This window comes from Silurus meridionalis, chromosome 5, assembly GCF_014805685.1.
Source record: "Silurus meridionalis isolate SWU-2019-XX chromosome 5, ASM1480568v1, whole genome shotgun sequence".
Classification (NCBI taxonomy): domain Eukaryota; kingdom Metazoa; phylum Chordata; class Actinopteri; order Siluriformes; family Siluridae; genus Silurus; species Silurus meridionalis.
Genome location: NC_060888.1, coordinates 10,505,933 through 10,526,959, shown reverse-complemented (window position 1 = coordinate 10,526,959; position 21,027 = coordinate 10,505,933). Strand labels below are relative to the sequence as shown.

At 38.0% G+C, this 21,027-nt stretch overlaps 1 protein-coding gene and 1 long non-coding RNA gene across 4 annotated transcripts in view; one reads left to right on the top strand and one right to left on the bottom strand.

Annotated features, from left to right (window-relative positions):
* Positions 1 to 20,333, bottom strand: part of LOC124386376 (connector enhancer of kinase suppressor of ras 2-like) — a 103,910-nt gene extending 83,577 nt beyond the window's left edge. For all 3 annotated transcript variants that reach the window (XM_046850183.1, XM_046850185.1, XM_046850184.1), the window contains exon 1: positions 19,424 to 20,333. In XM_046850183.1, coding sequence (XP_046706139.1) covers positions 19,424 to 19,487 — 64 coding nt within the window. In that variant the 5' untranslated portion in view covers positions 19,488 to 20,333. The remainder of the gene's footprint in view (positions 1 to 19,423) is intronic.
* Positions 14,306 to 17,643, top strand: LOC124386380. The gene is made up of 4 exons (XR_006925910.1): positions 14,306 to 14,662; positions 15,049 to 15,096; positions 15,486 to 15,699; positions 16,216 to 17,643. It is a non-coding gene; the product is annotated as an uncharacterized LOC124386380 (long non-coding RNA).
* Positions 20,334 to 21,027: the final 694 nt, after the last annotated feature.

The following is a 21,027-nucleotide window of genomic DNA, read 5'->3' as shown; positions in this document are numbered from 1 at the left end:
GTAATGAGTGTGTGTTGAGTTCAGGTTGTACAGTTCAGTAACACACAGTTGAGTGTGTGTGTGTGTGTGTGTGTGTGTGTGTGTGTGTGTGTGTGTGTGAGAGAGAGAGAGAGAGAGAGAGAGAGAGTTTTGAACAGTTCAAATCTGTGTGCTGAGCAGCCTGATGGCTTGAGGAAAAAACAGTTGCATAGTCTGGATGTGAGGGCCGAATACTTTAGAATCTCTTTCCTGATGGCAGGAGGGTGAAGAGTAGGTGTGAGTGGTGTGTGGGGTCGTCCACAACGCTGTTGGCATTGCAGATGCTGCATGAGATATAAATGTTTGTGATAGAGGGGAGAGAGATGCCAATGATCTTCTCAGCTGTCCTCACTATCCTCTGTAGAATCTTGCGATCCAAGACGGTGCAGTTCCCAAACCAGGCAGTGATGCAGTTGCTCAGGATATTTTCCTCAGCCTTCTTAGAAAGTAGAGGCACTGGTGGTTTCTTTCTTGGTTTCTTTCTTGGTGATCGAGCTGGTGTTGAGTGACTAGGTAATGTTTTCTGCCAAATGTACACCAAGAAATTTGGTGCTCTTGATCTCCCCGGAGGATCCATCAAAGATCAGTGGAGAATGGTCACTTTGTGCTCTTCTGAAGTCAACAACCATCTTGATGGTTTTGTTAATGTTCAAAGACAGGATGTTGTCTCCACATCAGGCTGTTGACTGTTTGGTCTTTTAATATGCCTCATGACCAGTCTCTTGAAGCACTTCGTATGATGGGGGTAAGTGTGACAGGGCGATAGTCATTGAGGCAGGAGACTTCTTAGGCATGGGGACGATAGTCTTTGTTTTGAGGCACATAGGAACAATGGTGTTGCTCAGAAGCATGTTGAAGATGTCGTTTAAGACATCCTCTAGCTGTTCTGTACATTCCCTGAATGTATGCACTCTGCCAGAAACATTGTCTGGTCCAGAACATTTCCGTTGGTTAACTCTGCATAGAGTTTTCCTCACTTCAGCTGTGGTAAGATAGAGCACCTGGTCACTGGGATGATGGGTGCTCTTCCTTGCCTCCATGTTGTTCCGCACCTCAAACCAGGCGTAGAAGTCATTCAGTGCATCTGAGAGAGAGTCGTCACGCGGGTGATGTTGTCTTGTAGTTTGTGATCGCCTGGATGCCCTGCCACATGCACCGGGTGTCTCTGCTATCCTGGAAGTGACTGTAGATTCACTTGCCGTGTGTGCGATTCACTTCTCTGATGGCATGGGGTAGTTTGGCCTTTGCTGTTTTTGATGCCATCTTTTCCCCTGCTCTGAAGATTTTAGCAGTCTCTAGATTTTAGCAGCGCACGCACTCTTGCAGTCATCCATGGCTTCTGGTTGGAGCGTGTAGTGATGGTCACTTCATCAACGCACTTCCTGATGTAGCTGGTCGTGTACTCATCCAAGTTGATGGAATCGCCATTGGTTGCAGCCTTCCTAAACATGTCCCTGCCAGTGCACTCAAAACAGTTCTGAAGAGCAGAGGTGGCTCCTGCTGGCCAGGTTTTCACCTGTTTCAGAACCGTTTTAGAGCGTCTGATAAGCGGTCTGTACACTTAAATTAGCATAACAGAGATGTGGTCTGAGTAGTATGAGGGTGGTCGGGGCTCCGCACAATACGCGCTGGGGATGTTTGTGGTTGAACTCTCCGGCGATAATGAACAGGGTGAGCATTCTGCAGTTCACTAATAGCCAAATAGAGTTCACACACTGCCTCCTTAGCAATAGCGCTGGGGAGAATGTACACTCCAACAATGAAAACAGTGGTGAATTCCCGTGGTAAATAAAATGGCCTGCCGACAGTCACAAACTCCACTAGTGATGAGCAATAGTAAGTGGAGGTTTGACTCTGCAAGTGAAGCCTGTGTTCAGCGGAGCAAATATATTGCCTTAGCTTCAGAAGATACAGATACCAAAACATCGTCAACATAGACATGTCTTTACCCAAACTTGAAAGTATCTACACCATACTTCTGTGAGCTTTCTCTGATGGCTCTTTGTATGAAAAATTACCACAGCAGGAGATGCCTATTGCCAAAGACATGAACCTTCATCCAATACTGGGCTTCTGAGGAGCACATAATTGAGAGAGATGCTGGAGTCAAAAACACCCTGATCTGATTGGGTTTTTGTGGATGGTAGGCCCCAAATGATACCAAATTTTTTCCTGTTCTCTCAGTAGCTGTGATACTACAGCATTTCAGTTGGCAAAGATCTTATCTATGAATTCCACATACTGTTTCTGCATTTCAGGTTTCCACTTCAGGGTACATTGCAGGTATATGAACTGATTAAGAACTTGCTCTTTATTTCTGTTAGCATCGTTTCTGTAGATGTTTGCATTCATTATTTTTAGGAAAACTAAAAATACTGTCTTCCATGGATGGAGCAGGTTTGTTACTCGGCTTACATAATGCTCTGTTCTGTTGAACACTGTCTGACCCAGCATCTTCTCAGTTGCTTTACCAGACATATTTACCAGGCTTTTCTTCGACCTGCATGACGCTTGTACATGGATGAAATATTGAATGATGACCACCTTCCTGTATGTTGGTCTTAAATGTGTTGACTGTTGGCTTAAGTACATTACCCAGGCACACTTCTCCTATTACTACCAAGCCCAAGTCCAGTGATTGGGCAAATGGGGCATTTTTTGGTCCATTGCCCTGCTGCCTGACCTTGTGGGTACTTGACATCTCTTCCTAGTAGAAGCAGTATTTCTCTTCTAGGTTACAATGTGTTGGAGATCAGGCTGGTGAGGAACTGTACTTGGTGTTGGTATCTCAGACCAGTTATTCGAGATCTCATGACACTCAATGTGAGGTGGAAGAGAGATGAGAACTCTTCAAACCAGTGACTCAATCTGGAATCTTTCTGCTCTCTTGCCAGATGTCTCGACAATGCCAGAGCAAATTCTAAGATTCATTTAACAGCTCAAAGACTCAAAGGTCTGGCTAATGAACGATTGCTCTGGATCCAAGATCACATTGGGGTTAAACTTTTTGAGGGAGATTTCTTTTGAGAAACAGCATTTGAAACATATGCCTTTCTTTTCGAGGAAGGCCATTCTGTCATCGAGAAGTTTGTTTCTGAATGCTCTGCATTTCTTCAAGGGGTGCAGTTTATTGTGTAATGGACAGTTTTGGTTGATGCAGTCCAACCTCACCCTGAACCAGTCTGTCTTTCCTACTGCACACTTCACTGCTGTCACACTGTCCTCATACATGTCCTGCGCCACCCTCACATACTTCCCTGACACACCTGACTTCCTCATACAATACCACAACTCCTCTCTTGGCACCCTGTCATACGCTTTCTCTAAATCCACAAATCCACAATGCAATTCCTTCTGTCCTTCTCTATACTTCTCCATCAACATTCTCAAAGCAAATAAGGCATGAGGCAAATACTGTTGCTCACAGATGGTCTCCTCTTCTCTCAGCCTGGCTTCCACTACTCTTTCCTAAAACTTTAGGTGTGACTGATCAACTTAATTCCCCCTGTAGTTACTGCAGGTCTGCACATCTCCCTTATGCTTAAAGATCGGTACCAGCACACTCCTTCTCCATTCCTCAGGCATCCTCTCACCTTCCAGAATGTTGTCCAACCTCTCATATAGCACCTCATATGCCTTTTTCTTGGCTTTCGCCACATTAATCTTTACCTGCTGCTGCATCTCCTTGTACTCCTGCCTACTTTTCTTATCACTCTTTCAAACCCACTTCTGTTTTGCCAACCTCTTTCCCCTTATGCTCTTCTGCACTTCCTCATTTCATCACCATGTCTCTTTGTCTTCTCTTCTATTTCCAGATGTCACACCAAGTACTTTTCTAGCTGTCTCCCTTATCATTAATGCAGTAGTTACCCAATCATCCAGCACCTCTTTACCACCACCAAGCCCCTGTCTGACCTCTTCCCTGAACCTCACACCACAGTCTTCCTCCTTCAGTGTCCACCATCTTATTCTTCTTTCAGTCCTCACTCTCCTCCTCTTCTTCTTCACCTCAAAAACCATCCTACAGACCACCATCTGATGCTGTCTAGCTACACTGTCCCCTGTCAACACCTTACAGTCTCCAATCTCCTTCAGGTTGCATCTCCTACATAGAACATAGTCCACCTGTGTGCACCTTCCTCCACTCTTATAGGTCACCCTATGATCATCCTTCTTCTTAAAATACGTATTCAACACTGCCATTTCCATCCTTTTAGCAAATTTTACCACCATCTGCCCTTCTACATTCCTCTCATTGAAACCATACCTACCCATCACCTCCTCATCACCTTTGTTCCCTTCACCTACATGCCCATTAAAGTCTGCCCCAATCAGAAAACGTTTAAAAGCCGACATGTGTCGCATAGGTAGTGATGACATTTATCATCATCACTTCAACTTCCAGCTTCACGTTCATCACCCTATCAGAAACTCTCTTCACCTCCACTACACTCTTACTGTTTTCTTACTTTAGAATCACCCCTACACCATTTCTCTTTCCATACACACCATGATAGATCAGTTCGAACCCACTTCCAATGTTCCTGGCCTTCCCGGGCCTTGACCGATCCGGAATGAAATTCTCATTCGTGATTTGCATATTCGTTTTTGCACATTTTACGCTGGATGCCCTTCCTAACGCAACCCTCCCCATTTATCTGGGCTTGGGACTGGCACTAAGAGTGCATTGGCTTGTGCCTCCCTAATGGCTGGGTTGGGTACATTCATACTTGTACATACCTATATAATGCAACGCATATAATGTACAAGTCTATCTTATGCAAAATATTTGTACAGTTATACTGTATATAGAATAGACTTTATTTGTCACATATACCTTACAACACAGTCAAATTATTTTCTTTGCATATCCCAACTTTTTCAGAAGCTGGGGTCACAGTGTAGGGTCAGCCATAATACAGCAGCCTTTGAGCACAGAAGGGCCTTGCTAAAGGGCAGCTTGGTGATCCCAGGGCTTGAACCCCCAACCTTCTGATCAGTAACCTCATACCCTTATTTATCATACTGCTACTTATTGTAAATAGGCCACTTATGCACTTGTGGTAAGATGCTAAAATATAAAATATCAGTTAGTGGCTATCTCTATTCTATTCAGGGAATTAAAGCATAAAATGGGGGCAGCAGTTAGTTCCTGACTCACTCGTGCTAATTAGATTCTCCTCTAGGATTTCATATTGTAAGAAACTGTATTTTAAACTATATGAATTATTGGGGATTTAATCAATCTGCACGAGCATTGTCTTACTGGAGCAATTTAATTAACCTCTCAAAAATATGATTTGGGTTTGTTCACTATGGTGGACACAACTGGAATAAGTTGCTTGAGCCCCCATTATTTGCAGTACTATAATTCCCACAAGCCTTCATGATGTTTTCCTCCTTTGAATTATTATACGGCTGTAAGCCATTGGTGTACAAGATGTCATCTGCGAAAATTGGGAGGAGCGACTTTTGAACATCCAGATTCAGTACGTCTTTTATGTGAGAGCAAAACTTCAAACTCAGGGCAAAATAACTTTGTAGTATTTGCTACAGGCTCAAGAACAACAGTCCTGGCTGTATAATAGAAATGCACACCATGCCAAGCACTAAATTACTCACTAAGTGGCAAGGGCCCTTTGAAATTACACAGAGAGTTGGAAGTTAGGTGGACAGACAGAGGTGATTCGCTCCAGGTATACCACCTTAATCTCTTTAAACCATGAAGAGAGGCGGTCCATCTGCCTCTGGTAACCATGGTTCCCAAGAGGAAGGAGCTGGGACCAGAGGTAATCAAAGAATGTGGCCTAATTCACCCCAGTCCCCTAAAACTACCTCTCTCTTTCCCAGAGAGCACACATTGCAAGTCTACAGTTTTTTTAATGTGTTTTTACCTTTACCTGGTTGCATGAACGTGTTTGCACGAACCTCAGAGAGCACCATATCGAGAGTCTTCCAGATGTGGTGATGCGATGTCACCCCTACCAACTACCAGAACACAATAAAAAGGTGGTTCAGGATGAGCTTAGGGCTATGCTTAACATAGGGTTTTAGCAAAGCCATACACCATGATCATAGTGCCCACTAGTGGTAAAAAAGGCTGGCATCCACTTATCTCCTCTAATTCAAAAGAGGTTGTAGGCACTTTAGTGGTCTGATTGGGTGGAAATACAACTTTTACAAGTTGTTTCATCAAAGAAGGGACTCATGGCAGTGGGTAGAGGTACTTGACGGTAACTGAATTGAGGCCACACTTGCCATTGCAGGATCAAAGACCATAGACCAAAGGCCCATCTTTTTTTCTCCAAGAAGAAGAATCCAACTGCTGCAGGGGACATGAAGGCATGTGAAGCCTGAACCCAAAGCCTCTTTAACATAGTTCTTCATACTCTGAGTTTCTGGAAGTGATAATGGGTAGAGAAGCAAGATGGCATCATACATGGCTGCTTTGGTGTGGAGCTCTCCAGTTTCTTTACAGGTTTTGTTAGTTAACCCTGTCTTTGGTCTCTCAAGTACAGTCACTTTTACCAGGGATGAACTGCTGAACATTTGGCTGAACACACCACACAATCTTTTACTGGTTTTGAATTTTGATCTATTCTGAGGTTTTCCTAAACTGCAGAGCAACAGCGCTCTTCAAATACTATAAGACTCGTAAGCATGGAGGAACTTCTCCTGCTCCTGCAAATAAGGACTTTTTAAACTCTTCTGCCCTGTGTTTTATGGAAAGCTGGCTGAATGAAGCCATTCCAGACAGCGCTTTACATCTGCCGGGCTTCCAGCTGTTTAAAACGGATCACGACACTGAATCAGCTGGGAAATCATGAGGCCCATGCTTTTACATCAATGAAAGGTGGTGTACAGATATAACAGCTTTGAAAAAGTTGTTGTATTCTGGTCAGTGTTTACATTCAATCAGATTGCAAACACTGAGCAACAGCACGCAGACTCTGCTATAATCATTCTCACAGACTCCAATAAAGCAAACCTTAAACAGCATATTACATGCACTACCAGAGACAAAAACATTCTTGACCACTGCTACATTACAATAAAGGGTGCATATTCAGGGAAAGGACATTGTGAAAGTGGACTCTTACAAATACCTGGGTGTTCATCTGAACAGCAAACTGGACTGGACAGATAATACTGAAGCAAATTATAAGAAAGTTCAGAGCAGAATCTTTCTGCTGAGGAGACTAAGGTCGTTTGGAGTGCAGGGGGGGCTACTGAAGACACTTTTTGACTCTGTGGTGGCCTCAGCCATATTCTATGGTGTGGTCTGCTGGTGTAGCAGCATCTATACTGCAGACAGAAAGAGACTGGACAGGCTGATCAGAAAGGCCAGATCAGTCATGGGGATTCCCCTGGACACTGTAAAGGAGGTGGGAGAAAGGATGATAGGAGCTAAACTATCATCATTACTGGAGAATGACTCTCACCCTCTGTATGAAACAGTTTTATCTTTGAGCCGCTCCTTCAGTGACAGACTGTTACATCTTTAGTGTCTAAAGGAGCGATACAGACAGTCTTTTCTCCCTGCTGCTATTAGACTTTACAATCAGAGCTGCTCCCAGTGAACCCATCACCAAAATATACACTGTTATTACTGTTTAACTGTGCAATAATAACAATAACATATTTTTTAAACAACACATGTGCAATAACAATCATTTAAAACCATGCAATATTACCTATGTGCAATATGTCTGATAGTGTAACTACTTACTCAGTTTTTTTTTTTCTTCTTCTTATGTATTTATACATTGTGTTGTGTATATACTATAAACTGTATTATGTCTCTATTCTTTTATATATTTGCACATCTTTTTCCCCCACTGTGGGACGAATAAAGGTGTCTTGTCTTGTCTTGTCTTGTCTTATCACTCTATTCACAGAGCTGCATTAGGACTCTCTGACCACTGCCTAGTTCATCTACTCCCTACATACAGGCAAAAACCTAAATCTGCTAAGATTGGAGTGTTTTTAAAGCTGCTGCCTCTGATCTGGATGAGCTAACAGACTCTTATGTCGGATTCTGTGAGGATATATGCATTCCTACCATGACTTATTTAACATACAACAATGCCATGATTCACAGCAAGACTCAGACCTCTTCACCAGGCCAAAGAGGATGCCTCTTTGTAATGGGGACAAAATATTGTACAATCAGGCCAGAAACTTACTGACAAAGTAGATTATAGTGGCGAAAAGCTGAAAAATCAGTTTTCAACCGACAACCCTGCTTCAGTGTGGAAATGCCTGAGAGACATCATAAGCTACAAGACACCATCCGCTAGCTCTGTAAGGAATGACAAAAAGTCCCGGTCTCACACCCTTCTGACCATCTCACAACTCAACCATCAATACCTCCAGCAGCCCGCCTCTTCATCCCTCCTGTACTTCAGATCAGTGAGGTGTGCATCAGGTCTTCAGGATACAAACAAGAAGGAAAGCATCAGGACCAGGACCAAACCAACATGTGCAGACCAGCTGGCATCCATCTTTTCACAGATCTTTAACAGGGAACTGTGGACTGTGTGAAGTGCCTGCTTGCTTTAAATATTCCATTATCCCCATTACAAAGAAACCAAAAATCACTGGACTTAACGACTACAGACCCATTGCCCTAACATCTGTGGTCATGAAGTCATTCAAGAAACTGGTGTTGGCTTATCTGAAGGACATCATTAGACCCTTACTGGACCTCCTGCAGTATGCTTATTGAGCAAACATTTATGTGGATGACGCGGTGAACATAGGACTGCACTTCATTCTGCAACATCTGGACAAATTGGGGTCTAAAGTAAGGATCCTGTTTACCCTTCAATACCATCATTTCAACACTCCTCCAGTCCAAACAAGCCCAGCTCTCTATTCCTAGCTCAATTTGTCAGTGGATCACCAGCATTCTGACAGATTCTGGAAACAGCTAGTGAGACTGGAAAAATTCATATCAAACACTCATAAAATCAGCACTGGTGCCCCCAGGGATGTGTTATTTTCCCTCTGCACTTCTCCCTGTACCCCAACAACAGCACTTTTTCTCTGTCAAGCTTCTGAAGTTTCAGTAGAAATCCCCCAGCACTCCCCTGACTCACCATCATGAACAGCCCTGAGGCGGAAGTCTCTCAGGAGTGGGACAATCCCATCCACTCTTTTTTAAAAAGGCCCAACAGAGGATGTACTTCTTTCCCCAGGTTCCTTCCTTCAGCTCTGCAACCTCCAGCTCTGCCTCCTGTCTTTTACTCAATGCCACTGTCTCTAAACCATACAACATTGCAGGTCTCACCACAGTCCTATAAACTTTCCGTTACACTCTTGCAGATACCCTTCTATCACAAATCACTCCTGCCACTCTTCTCCACCCACTCCACCCTGCCTGCACTTTTTTCTTCAATTCTCTAACACACTCTCCATTACTTTGCACTGTCACTCCAGGTACCTAAACTAAAGTTTCTCCTTGCAACTGCACCACTCCACCTTTTCTCCTTGCAACCACACCACTCCACTGCCCTCCCTCTCATTCACACACATGTACTCTGTCTTACTCCTACTGACTTTCATTCCCCTTTTCTCCAGTGCATACCTCCACCTCTCCAGGCTCGTCTCAACCTGCTCCCTGCTCAAACAGTTCTACTCAGCCATTATAGTCTGTCCTGTGCACTTCATTAACTGTCTGGTTTGGCTCAGCTACAAAATCAGACATCAGAAGACTACAGAGGACGGTTCAAACAGCTGAAAGGATTATTTGTGCTACCTTGCCCACTCGTCTAGAAATGTACTCACCACAGTGAGAAAAACAACTAAAAAATCACTTTGGATCTCTCACTTCCAGGCATATGCTTTTTGAACTTTTGCCGTCTGGCCAACTATACAGAGCACCAAGCATCAAGATGGCCATTCACAAGAAAGTTTCTTCTCCCAGGCAATCTACCTCATGAACACTTTAATGCTCTCCCCATTGCTCTATAAAAATAAAAATATATGCAATACTACTTTTTATTAATCTAAATCTTTACTTTTTGTGCAATTATACTCTTTACTTATTTTTCTTTATAAAATTGTGCAAATGTTTTTTTCTTTTTTTCTTTTATTTTTTAATTGCAACTTTTATTTTTTCTGGAAGCTTCTGTTACCAAAACAAATTCCTTGTAAGTGCAAACATACTTGGGAGGTGGTAGTTTAGTGGTTAAGGCATTGGACTTTGACTCTATAGGTTGTAAGTTCAAATCCCAACCACACCAAACTGCCATTCCTTGCCCCTTAAATTAAACTTTTAACCATTTACCTGCTTAGTTCTATGAATTAGATAATTGTAAGGACAATTACAATTACTCTGGATAAGGACATCTGCCAAATACTGTAAATGCAATAAAGCACTTTCTGATTCTGGTTTGCTCCTGGGAGAAGCAGTATATGGCAGGGCTTCAATCCTAAGGACGGTTATATGGAAGTTTTGTTTCTTTGGCCTTGTTTAAACCTCAGCAAACTGTATAAACTTCTGGAAGAGACAAACAAAAACAAGGAAGAAATGGGAGGCAAGTGACTCTGAGTCTCTCTCTGTTTTTATCACACTTTCTTTTTATCCTTTCCCTTACTACAACAGAGAACATTTATTAGTCAAAGCATGCGCAGGTGTGTGATTCTTTTAGCCATGCGCCTGCTGCCACACAATACACGTGAAGAGACATGACAAAATAAATTTAGTTTAAAGCAATGTTGTTGACAATAACTCGACCACCTGATGCCCAGGATATGTTGGGATCATAAATAGTTATCAATGGTTGACCCATGATAATTTGGTTATTTGGGGAGAATATAACATAGAATAGAATAGATTCAAATATATAGATTATTGTGTGATTCCTATAGGTTAATTATCAGTGGTTGTGATGTTGATGGATGGCATGCATGGTATGGTTAGCATTCTGAGTTCTGCGCTGAGTTAATGTTGAATTAGATTTATAGCAGCCCCAAAGTCCACTAATGCTGCAACATAGTTGAAAATGTCATTAAACTTAATAGTGACTGACAGTATAAAACTCTGATGAAATGGTAATGGAGAATTTCCTTTAATCACTTTGGTGTTTAAGATGCTGATGGTCTTGTATTTATTGAGGAAGCACACTGACTGTCCTTATGTCTCAGACTGATTAGAAAAAAATATATTTTGCATTGTTTCAAACATCCATTGCATTTGTCTGTTAACCCATTAGACTTGTCTGGTATGGATTACTGGTTTAGCTTTGGTAGGTGGGAGATATGGAATAGTTTTGGTTCATGTGCTTATTTTGGAATGCCTGTAAAACTTTACTTTGTTAGTATAAAGCCACTTGGAGATGTGACACTTTCACCAGATCCAGATATGGCACAGTATTCTGTGATAAACTCCTACTCCAGACTGGGTTGGAATCTTTTTGAGACTTTAATTAAAACAATTTAACAGTAGGCAAAACATGGTCTGTAAGGCAGGCAATATTCAATAACATACAGTCAAATAAGCAGTCAAGGTCGAAACAATATCTAAAAGCGTACATCCAATACACAGGCAAAAGATTAGTAACAAAAGGCAAGACATAAGTAAACTGGAAAAACAGTGCAGTGGGCCTATGGATGTGTATGGCATTTAACCCTACAAATAGGAAGTGACTGTTCAGGATATGGCTACTTCTCTCAGCTTTCTTATAACATGAATTTAGCATTTATAATGTTTTTAATAGAATCTAGTATTCAGTGGGAAAAAAGTTAGAATCAACAGAGCTTAAAATACTGACACTAATAAAGCAATCTAACAGCTATTGAAACATCTTGTTGGGCAGACACCAGTGACAAACATGTTGGAAAATTATGGAAAGTGTTCATGCAGACAAAATGACCTGTGTGAAAAATAAATCTGCTATTTGTTAAATGCAGATTAACAGTTAGAAACACTGATGGAACAACACAACTGAGTTTTATTGAAGGGATCAATACTTTTCATTAGTCTAGCTAAATTCCATTTCTAGCAAATCTACAGTCAGTAAAAAGCATCTGCTAAAGTTCCACTTGACCAGATTTTCAAAGCGATAGAGAAATTGTTCTGAGAATCTTCTCAAGCAGTAAATTCTGTTCGGTCAAAAAATGTGTTATTCACAATTATTGTTCAGACTGTAACATGGCAGTGCTAAAAATAGACAAATATTTAAACAAGAAACCTTTGTTTTATTTTGTCTTTTTTTGACAAGATGGTGGATGGTGGATTATAAACAGAAGTTACACAACCTTTTTTTCTGTCTGTGCTGGACCTGTTTTTGAAATTATCAGGAGAAGATGAACATTTAGGAAGACAATAGAAAATCTAGATGTATATTCTTTGTAACTTCAGTCTAATCTGATAATACACTAATAATATAATATTCTCTCACCAAGCTTACTTTTAAATAACTGCATGTTTCACATGTTTCACAGTCAATGATCTCTACACTTTCTGCATTTAACAGTGTTTTTAAATATTGTGTGTTGGTTATTCTGGTGCATGTACTGTACCAAAAATATAAAAAAAAAAATAATAATTAAAAAAAAAACTAAACTTAAAATTTTACATTTAATCCCAAACCCAAACATTGTTCATGGGTGAATTATTTATTGAAATATTCTGATTAGCAGACATTGACTTCCATAGACACGCATACATTTCCATAAATTCAAACTTGAAGGAGAAAGAATCCGGCATGTCTTGGAAAGATTAATAGAAATATCAGTTGGAAAAAACACATCTATTGACACTCAGTTTAAATAGCCTAAAATGTATTCTGATTGTTTTTAGTGCCTCACTGTCTTGAGTTTAAAGTGCTAGTACCCTGTAAGCAATATTGGACTAAATAAAAGCTACTATTCAAAGATTTATGGTGCCTATCTAGTGAATAACATGGCTCACCAAGGCTCATGGACAAACCAGGGACTTTTATAGCCAGTGTATTGGGTGGCAGACAGATGGGTGACAGATATTCATTTATTCATCTTCAGTAACCAATTTATTCTGGTGATGGTTGCTGTGAATCTAGAGCCTATCCCGTAAGTACCCAGTGAGTGTGATGTGAAATAATTTAAATCAGATGGTTGGGGTAAATTGGCATGACCAATCTGCCTACATGCATGTTTTTAGACACTGGGAGAAAACTGAAGAAGCCAGAGCAAACCCAGACAATTTTTGGTAATAAGTAATAAGCCATTATGTATTAATGGTGGTAATAAGCCACCATTAATACACACTGTTGGATGATAACAGACACAAGCAGTAACTTACTATTCAAAATGTAATTATAATCTTGTTTGGTGTTAATATGAGCAATTTTTGGATCATGCAGTAAAAAAATAATAATTAACTGAAAAAATAAAAATGATTCAGTTTCAATTAGTGACTGCCCACTCCCAAATACAGATATGCATGCTAAAATTTTAACCTTTACTGAAAATACAGTGCAATCAAGCACAAGTGGTCCTGCATCTCCTACACTGTTAAAAAAAAAAGTGTCTGTATTTTTTTATAAAAAAATATTTTTTTCAAATTACAACAAAAGGCCTGTTGTTTTACATATATTTTCTGTATTTTAACGTGCCGTCATTAAATTTTTATCAAAAATTGATTGTATTTTGATATTATAGAAATGTTCTGTTTTTTAAAAGATATTAGCTGTATTTTCACAGAGTAATTTGTATTTTTACATAGAATGATATCTAATATTTACAGATTATTCTTGTAATCATTGACAGTGTTTTTATTACCATTGAAGACAGTTAATCATATGAAGGTTAAAGCGAAGTTATTAATGTCAAATAATAGTATTTTTTACATACAGTAAAATTATGCATGGTTTCTTTTACTACTCTTTTAAGCTTGTCTTGCAGATAAATGCTCCTATTAACAATTATTTGGCATTATATTATTTTCCCATAGGTCCTAACTACATACATAATTCATAAAGACATGATATGTCAGTTTTTCACCCTAAATTATTATAAATTAAAATGTGGTATTTGCCCATGTCCCAGTAAACAAAAAATTAATAATTTAGGTTTTTGTGGTTTATTTTTTTTTCAGTAACAATTCCTACAATATCCAAAAATCAAATCAAATAATACAATATAATGTTTAAAAAATTACACAGAACTCAAATCTGAAATACTACAAACTTATTTTTTTTTATTTAAAAATAAGGCATTGGTCCAGTATGAAATTTTAAACAGTAAAGAACAGTAAAGAACTCAAAATAATAATAATAAGCTTCTTTAAAAAAAATCATCAAATAAATAAAAGCAATAAAATAAAATAAAAACCAACCTGCACTTAATCAATAGTGCCAACCAACAAAACACTTTTTGGATTCCTTGCACGGGTTCTCCTAGTCTCCTAGACCAACGCTGCTCAGATCATCCTCCTAGTTAGTTCACAACCCGCCATTAAAGAAAAATAAGAAGAAGATTTAGGTTGGGCTCCGCGCGTGCGCATACTGACACAAATTCAAAAGTGCCGCCGAATTAGCTCCGCCCACAACGGTTTGAATGAGTTTCAGGCTGTTCCTCTGGGAAATGTTTAAGATAATAACGCGCTTTTTCACTACAAGATTCTGAGGATACTACAGAAGAGATCAAGCTGATTAAGGTACGTGTTTCAAACATGTGAAGCACATTTCATAGTGACTGCGCATTTCTGTTGTTAAATGTAGTTGTGAAGTTAAAACGTGCAGTATTTTGTACAGTCACATGATGAAAGCTGCAGGGTAAAACACTGAATGAAAGTAGATCTTGGATGGAAGAGTTAACTGTCATTACATATTGAATCGTTTGGATTGTGAAAATGTGCTAGAAGCTTAGACAGTTCCAGACAGTAACAACCCTGTGTAATACAGTGAAGCAGCTAAGTCACAGTAAGTTATATAAATGTATGTGAACCTTTCCAGCTGATCTTTTGGATCATTGTCTCAGTGGAACATATGTATGTAATGTGTGACTGCAATACAAAGTCATAAATATTGTTCTTGGTTTTAGGTCGTGTGGAGAAACTGTGGAGCTCAACAGCAGAAAAGCATGCCAAAGGTGTGTAGCACAAATCCACTTTTTGTTGTTATTAATTATAGTAGTAGTTTAATCTTTATGCTTGGGTGATGAGGGTGAGGGTTCAGAGTAGGGCTGGGGATCGTTTTCAATACTACTTAGGCACTGACTGAATTGCTTTGAAAAATTTGCACATTTTGGAACCGGTTTTGAAGTCAAGGTAAAATAACTAATATTACATTCAATTTACATTACTTTTGTGGGTTAACTGGGACCATGAATACATGTAATATGGGTCTAGAATTGAAAAAAAAAGAAGTATATTGTATTTTTTATGTTAAAAAACAAACATTTTATCAATAAAACACTGCAGTAGACAATTGTGTTCATTTAATGACTGAGTCATGGTGAAACTGTGCTTTCTCACACAGAGCAACCTCCTGTACAAGTCTGCTTTCCAAAGAGGCCACTCACCTAAGACTGTCCTGCTGTTGGTTATTAAAGCTCTGTGACTCCAACAACTTTTAAGTCATCTGTGCTTATTTTGCTGGATTTGTGTGCGGCTTTAATAATACGGAACAGTTATCCACCTGATTGTCCGTGTCTTTGGAACCTCACTCCAGTTGTCCGAGTCTTACCTCTCAGGTATGTCCTTCAGGGTGTCATGGTTTGTACAGTAAGTTGTAACTGGGGTGCCTCTAGATTCATTAATTAGAACACAACACTTCTCCTCTCCTTGTACCTACAGTGGCATTTCAAAAGTTTAGGAATCCCTTAATAATTTTAACACAATTAGAGAGATCATACAACATGCATGTTAGTTTTTATTTAGTACTGTCCTGGGTAAATATTAAATAATTAATATAACCCCCTTCAAAAGTTTGAATATAAATGTAGTTATTTTAATAATTTTAGACATGTTTTGACTTGTGGACCATATGAAAACATCGTTGATGTTAAATATCTTAGTCAGGACAATACAAAATATAAAATAACATGCATATTATATGATCCCTCTTTTGTTAAAATTATTCACATTTTTGCAGGATCTGCTAGGGATTCCCAAACATCTGTGAGTCATGACAATGGGCCTGTCATTTAGAAACATGGCTTTTCATTCTCTCTCTCTCTCTCTCTCTCTCTCTCTCTCTCTCATGTCAGCTGGATGTCCTGACAGTTGCTGCTCTCATTTTTGCCTCCTGGACAGAAATATCTTGCTGTATGTTGAATGATCATCAACTCAACCCTGCCAAGACAGAACTGCTCATGTTTTCAGCTGATCTAACTTTGGTGTTATTGTTGACGTATATATAAATTGCACTGGCCCGATCCTGCAGATTTGCCCTGTACAACATTATGAAGATCAGACTCTTTCTTTTGGGCCATGCTACAGATCTTCCTGTCCAAGCTCTTGTTCTCTCCAAACTGGACTGTTGTATTGCTCTCTTAGCAGACTTTCCAGCATCTACTACCAAGCCTCTGCAGCTAATCCAGCCTATGGCACTGAGACTGATCTTCAACAAGCTGAAGAGTGCACATCACTTTTTTAATTTTTTTATATTAACTGCTGTGTCTACTGTGTTAAACTAACTTGGATTTGGTATGTTGCTTTGGATAAAATGTCATTGTGAATGTATAAAGGTTTTTAAATTGCCATTTAATGTAGGTATTTTTTGCATGCTCTAACTTATTTTCTATAATTGGATTGTTCATTTAACTTGACATACAGTGCTTCTGTTCAATTATTAATACTGTGAATGTGCAGGTTCCTTTTATAAGTACAGAATATACAGTAGCGCTGATTGCTCTACTGTCCAAACATGTTAAACTGTAATATGTCTGGAAAATGAACTATTAAGATGTATCTACAGATGTTTGTCTGTGTATTATGAATTGAGTATATTTTTATACAACATTTTTTGATTATTATAATTAATGATGTCTGTATTTATACAGTAAATGCCTTTTAATTTACAGAGATTAAATATACAAACATTTTAAATATGTGCTTTCTAGATTTATTTAATCGTTATTGTACATGAGGAAAACTGTACTTTTACAATAAATTAATGTAAATGGACAGATCAGATTTATAAAATAACAAATTAAATCCTTAAATTTATGGTGATTAACCTGACAGTTGGTTGTTTTTCTATGTTATTTGACATAATTTATCTTTTTTTCTATAGTTAAAAAAATATTTATCAACAGTAATATTCTGTAATTTAAGTACTTTTGACTGTATTTTTACAGTTTTTTGATAGTAATTTTGTGAAATGGTGATTTCTGTAATTTAACGGATTATCTCTGGAAGCCCTGCTGCCAGTCTTTTTACCATTTTTTTACAGATTTTTTTTTAGCAGTGTAGGAGAGATTTTTGGAATAAGCATGTAAGCCCATGCCAGCTTTGCTAAAGTGGTTTCACTTTCTCAGAATCAGATACATTTCTGAAGCAAAAATGTATCTAATGAAGGGTATCCCTCCTTCCTTTGCATGTGATGCAATGGAAATATTACCATGACAATGATGAGATCCCTTTATAACTATTGAAATGTGAGTATCTGAATATTAATAAATAAACAATTAACTAAGAGATTAACAACCGGAAATGTCTGACCTTTACTGTGTAATCATGCATAATGTCATCATTGTGAAAACTGTAAAGATTTAAATCAGGCACTTTCAAAGATGGATCTTTGATATATGAATATTGATTTAGACTGATGTTTACATTTGATTTATTAACCACATATACCACAATTAATTATAGTAATGTTCTAAAATTATTATAAAACCAAGGACTTGGAAAAAAACAGCTGTGCCAGGCAAATTAACATGTTTCTTCTACATATTTCTTTCAAAAATAAATAAAATAATAAAACATTTTAATCATGGGGTCTTTACTGGTTGACCAGCAAATTATTCCAATTGTCCAAACCATTAACTTGAAATAATAATGTAGCAGAAACAATTAGCATATGGAAAAATTGTAGCTTCAATTTATTCAACAATCATGACTTATGGCTTTTGCATGTGATAACATGGACAAATGTAAATTATTGAACTGACAGCAGCTCATCGTGAAAAAAAAAAAAATTAAATAAAAAAACATGGACATTTTAAGAATTCAGATTAGGTGATAACATGGCTTGTCCAAAAAAATTTCATGATGAAAATTACATTTTTAAAGCCATCTGGACAATAGAGTATGCATTAATGTCTACTAAAATTAAAAACAGATGCTATCCATAAGTCAATGGTGCCCACTCAAAACTAGTAATGGAAAGCATCAAGGTGAAACCAAAAAATAAGCACTTAAAAAAATGACTTGTCTTGTTTATTGCCAACTAATTACAAAGTGTTTAACATTTAAGGGTAACTATTGCCACCATTTGGATGGGTTGTTGGCCTTCGTAAATCTGTGCTTCAAATTATTTAAAGATCATTTTCCTTTACCAATCAAATATATATGCACATCAAATAACAACTGCTTTGTTTGAAAATATAGGCAAAAAGCTATTCTCACTAAATAAGTGTGAAATTATATAAAATATTTTTTTATTATTGACTCTGTTACACAAGGCAATCTCTTTTTTCAAACAGAACTTTTAATTATAAAAGGAGATGTGCATATAAACAAAAAGTGTTCAAGCTCAGATTTCCAGCGTATTATTCAATTGTTCAGTTACTTGCTTTAAAGCATACTATTCAGTAAGTATAGTAGAACTTAAATGAAAGAGATTTCTAGTGACACTCCCTGGAGTTTACAGGTATCTCTTCCTGTGGCTTTCTACAAATGATGACAGAATAAGGGCATTGTATGAATTATGCTTGATCAGGTTTTAGAGCCTGTAGTTTCATCTGAAAACACATTCTGCTGCTTCTTGGTTTGTCTTAAAGCCAGTGTTTGTGTGTTTAAGATAATATCAATGTAACAGAATGGATTAATATTATTACTACACTACCAAAACTACACAGCACAAATATGTTCAGATTTCAATGTGTACAGTGGCTTCTGTGCAAGCTCACAGCACTTCTGGTTTAGAAAGTCGAAGGTTATAAGCTAATGTGAGCTGTCCATGGTCCTGTTCCCATGTTTAAAATTAATACGAGTTGAATATTACAATCCAGCTACACATATATAAGTCTACTTTGCAGTATGAATGCAGTAGCGAAAAAAATGAATATTCGTCGGCACCACAAGAATTCACTCCAAAGAGGCTTTTTACAGTGAGACGGGATAACAATGGCAATCCATATATTTAACCAACATTTGTTCAATTTAGCCTAAATTTGTTCACTTAATGGCCTCATGACATAGCTCATCATGCATGCGTGTGCCACTTTAATTTTCAACCCACATTTTTACCTTTCATCCAGTCGAGAACTTGCTTGCGCGTCCATTTACTTATAGGTTCCATCACGAGTGCCATTACCGCGCCTTTCTGGATTTATCGTCGAGTCCCACTTGCTGGATGGCGTAGAACCAGAAGGCGCCTCGGCGACGTAATAGAAAATGAGATTTTCAGAGGTGTCATTCCATCATTTCGTGCGTCTCCGATGCAGCCGTCTGTCTTCTGTCTACGGATGCATGTCCCTTTCGCTTTCTTTCACTTCCAGCTTAGGCTGTTCCAGCCAGCTGTAGTGGAGAGAGGTCGCGTAAAATTGGAGCAACCCCTCCCATCACCCCCTCCTCTCTCTCCCTCGCTGCAGTATCGCAGCGGAGAATGGTGCGGAGAAAGTTTCCAGGCCAAATAAAGTGACCTGCATTCATTGCGGAGGCAAAAGAAATGAACTATTAATCATAGGATCATAGGTTTAAAATCTGCATGACCCTCAAAGAACCCTGATTCTTAACTCCGTAAATAGTGTGGCTGAAATAAGTGTTTTCTGTTAAATTAACAACTATAGTATCCTTTACACATCTAAATTTTACTTTACAGCGTTGTGTAAAAATTTGGGCTCAATTATCTAATGGTTAAATTGTTCAAATGACAAACAAACAAACTGCACCAATAGTTGTTTAGTTACACATTGGAAGGACGAAAAGCACACTTAAGACTTGGACAGCGACCCCTGCTGTGTATTTTCTGTTTTATAATTACACTTCTTGAAAAAAAAATCGGCTATTGGTAATTGATGGAGTGAATTACAGCAACTATTCAATGAGAAACATTAAAAAATAAAGTATTCTTTTTCTTCTTCTTTTCCATCTGATTATATTATTATAATTGTTATTATTAATAAAATAATAATAATTATTATTATTTTACAAAACTGTTTAATGGGATCCTGAAAATTGTGTTTTAATAATCTTTGAAATACTTGCAGCTATTACTACTGATCATTATTAATATTATTATTATTATTATTATTATTATTATTATTATTATTATTGTTGTTGTTGTTGTTGTTGTTTTGCTGTTGTCCTTGATAATAATACCAAACTGTTTAATGGAATACTGAAGATACAGTGTTTTTTTTTTTTCTTTGAAATACTTGAAACTATTACTAAAACTCATAATTATTATTAGTAGTAGTAGTAGTATTATTGATACAAAACTGTTTGATGTAATACTGTAAAGTGTTTTTACTAGACTTTGAAATACTTGAAACTATTACTACCATTCTTCCTCTTCCTCCCTTTGTTGTTATTCTTTCTCTTGTTGTTAATACATAACAAATTAGTAGTAATAGGAGTGGTAGTAGTTACTACTTGAAACGATTTCTACCCCTATTATTATTTATTTATTATTTACTAATAATTAACAGTGTATGGAGATGATAATGATACCGATTAGCAGAAACAGTAGTAGGAGTAGCACTTCTGTGATGCTGCTGCTTTTGTGTCCATGAATAAAATGTAATCATTTCAGAATAACCCTTTAACCCATTTACCAGTTTAATCCATTACACTGTTTATTATTGTGGTTATTGTTAAGGTTATTATTGTTGTTATTCGTTCATTCTAAG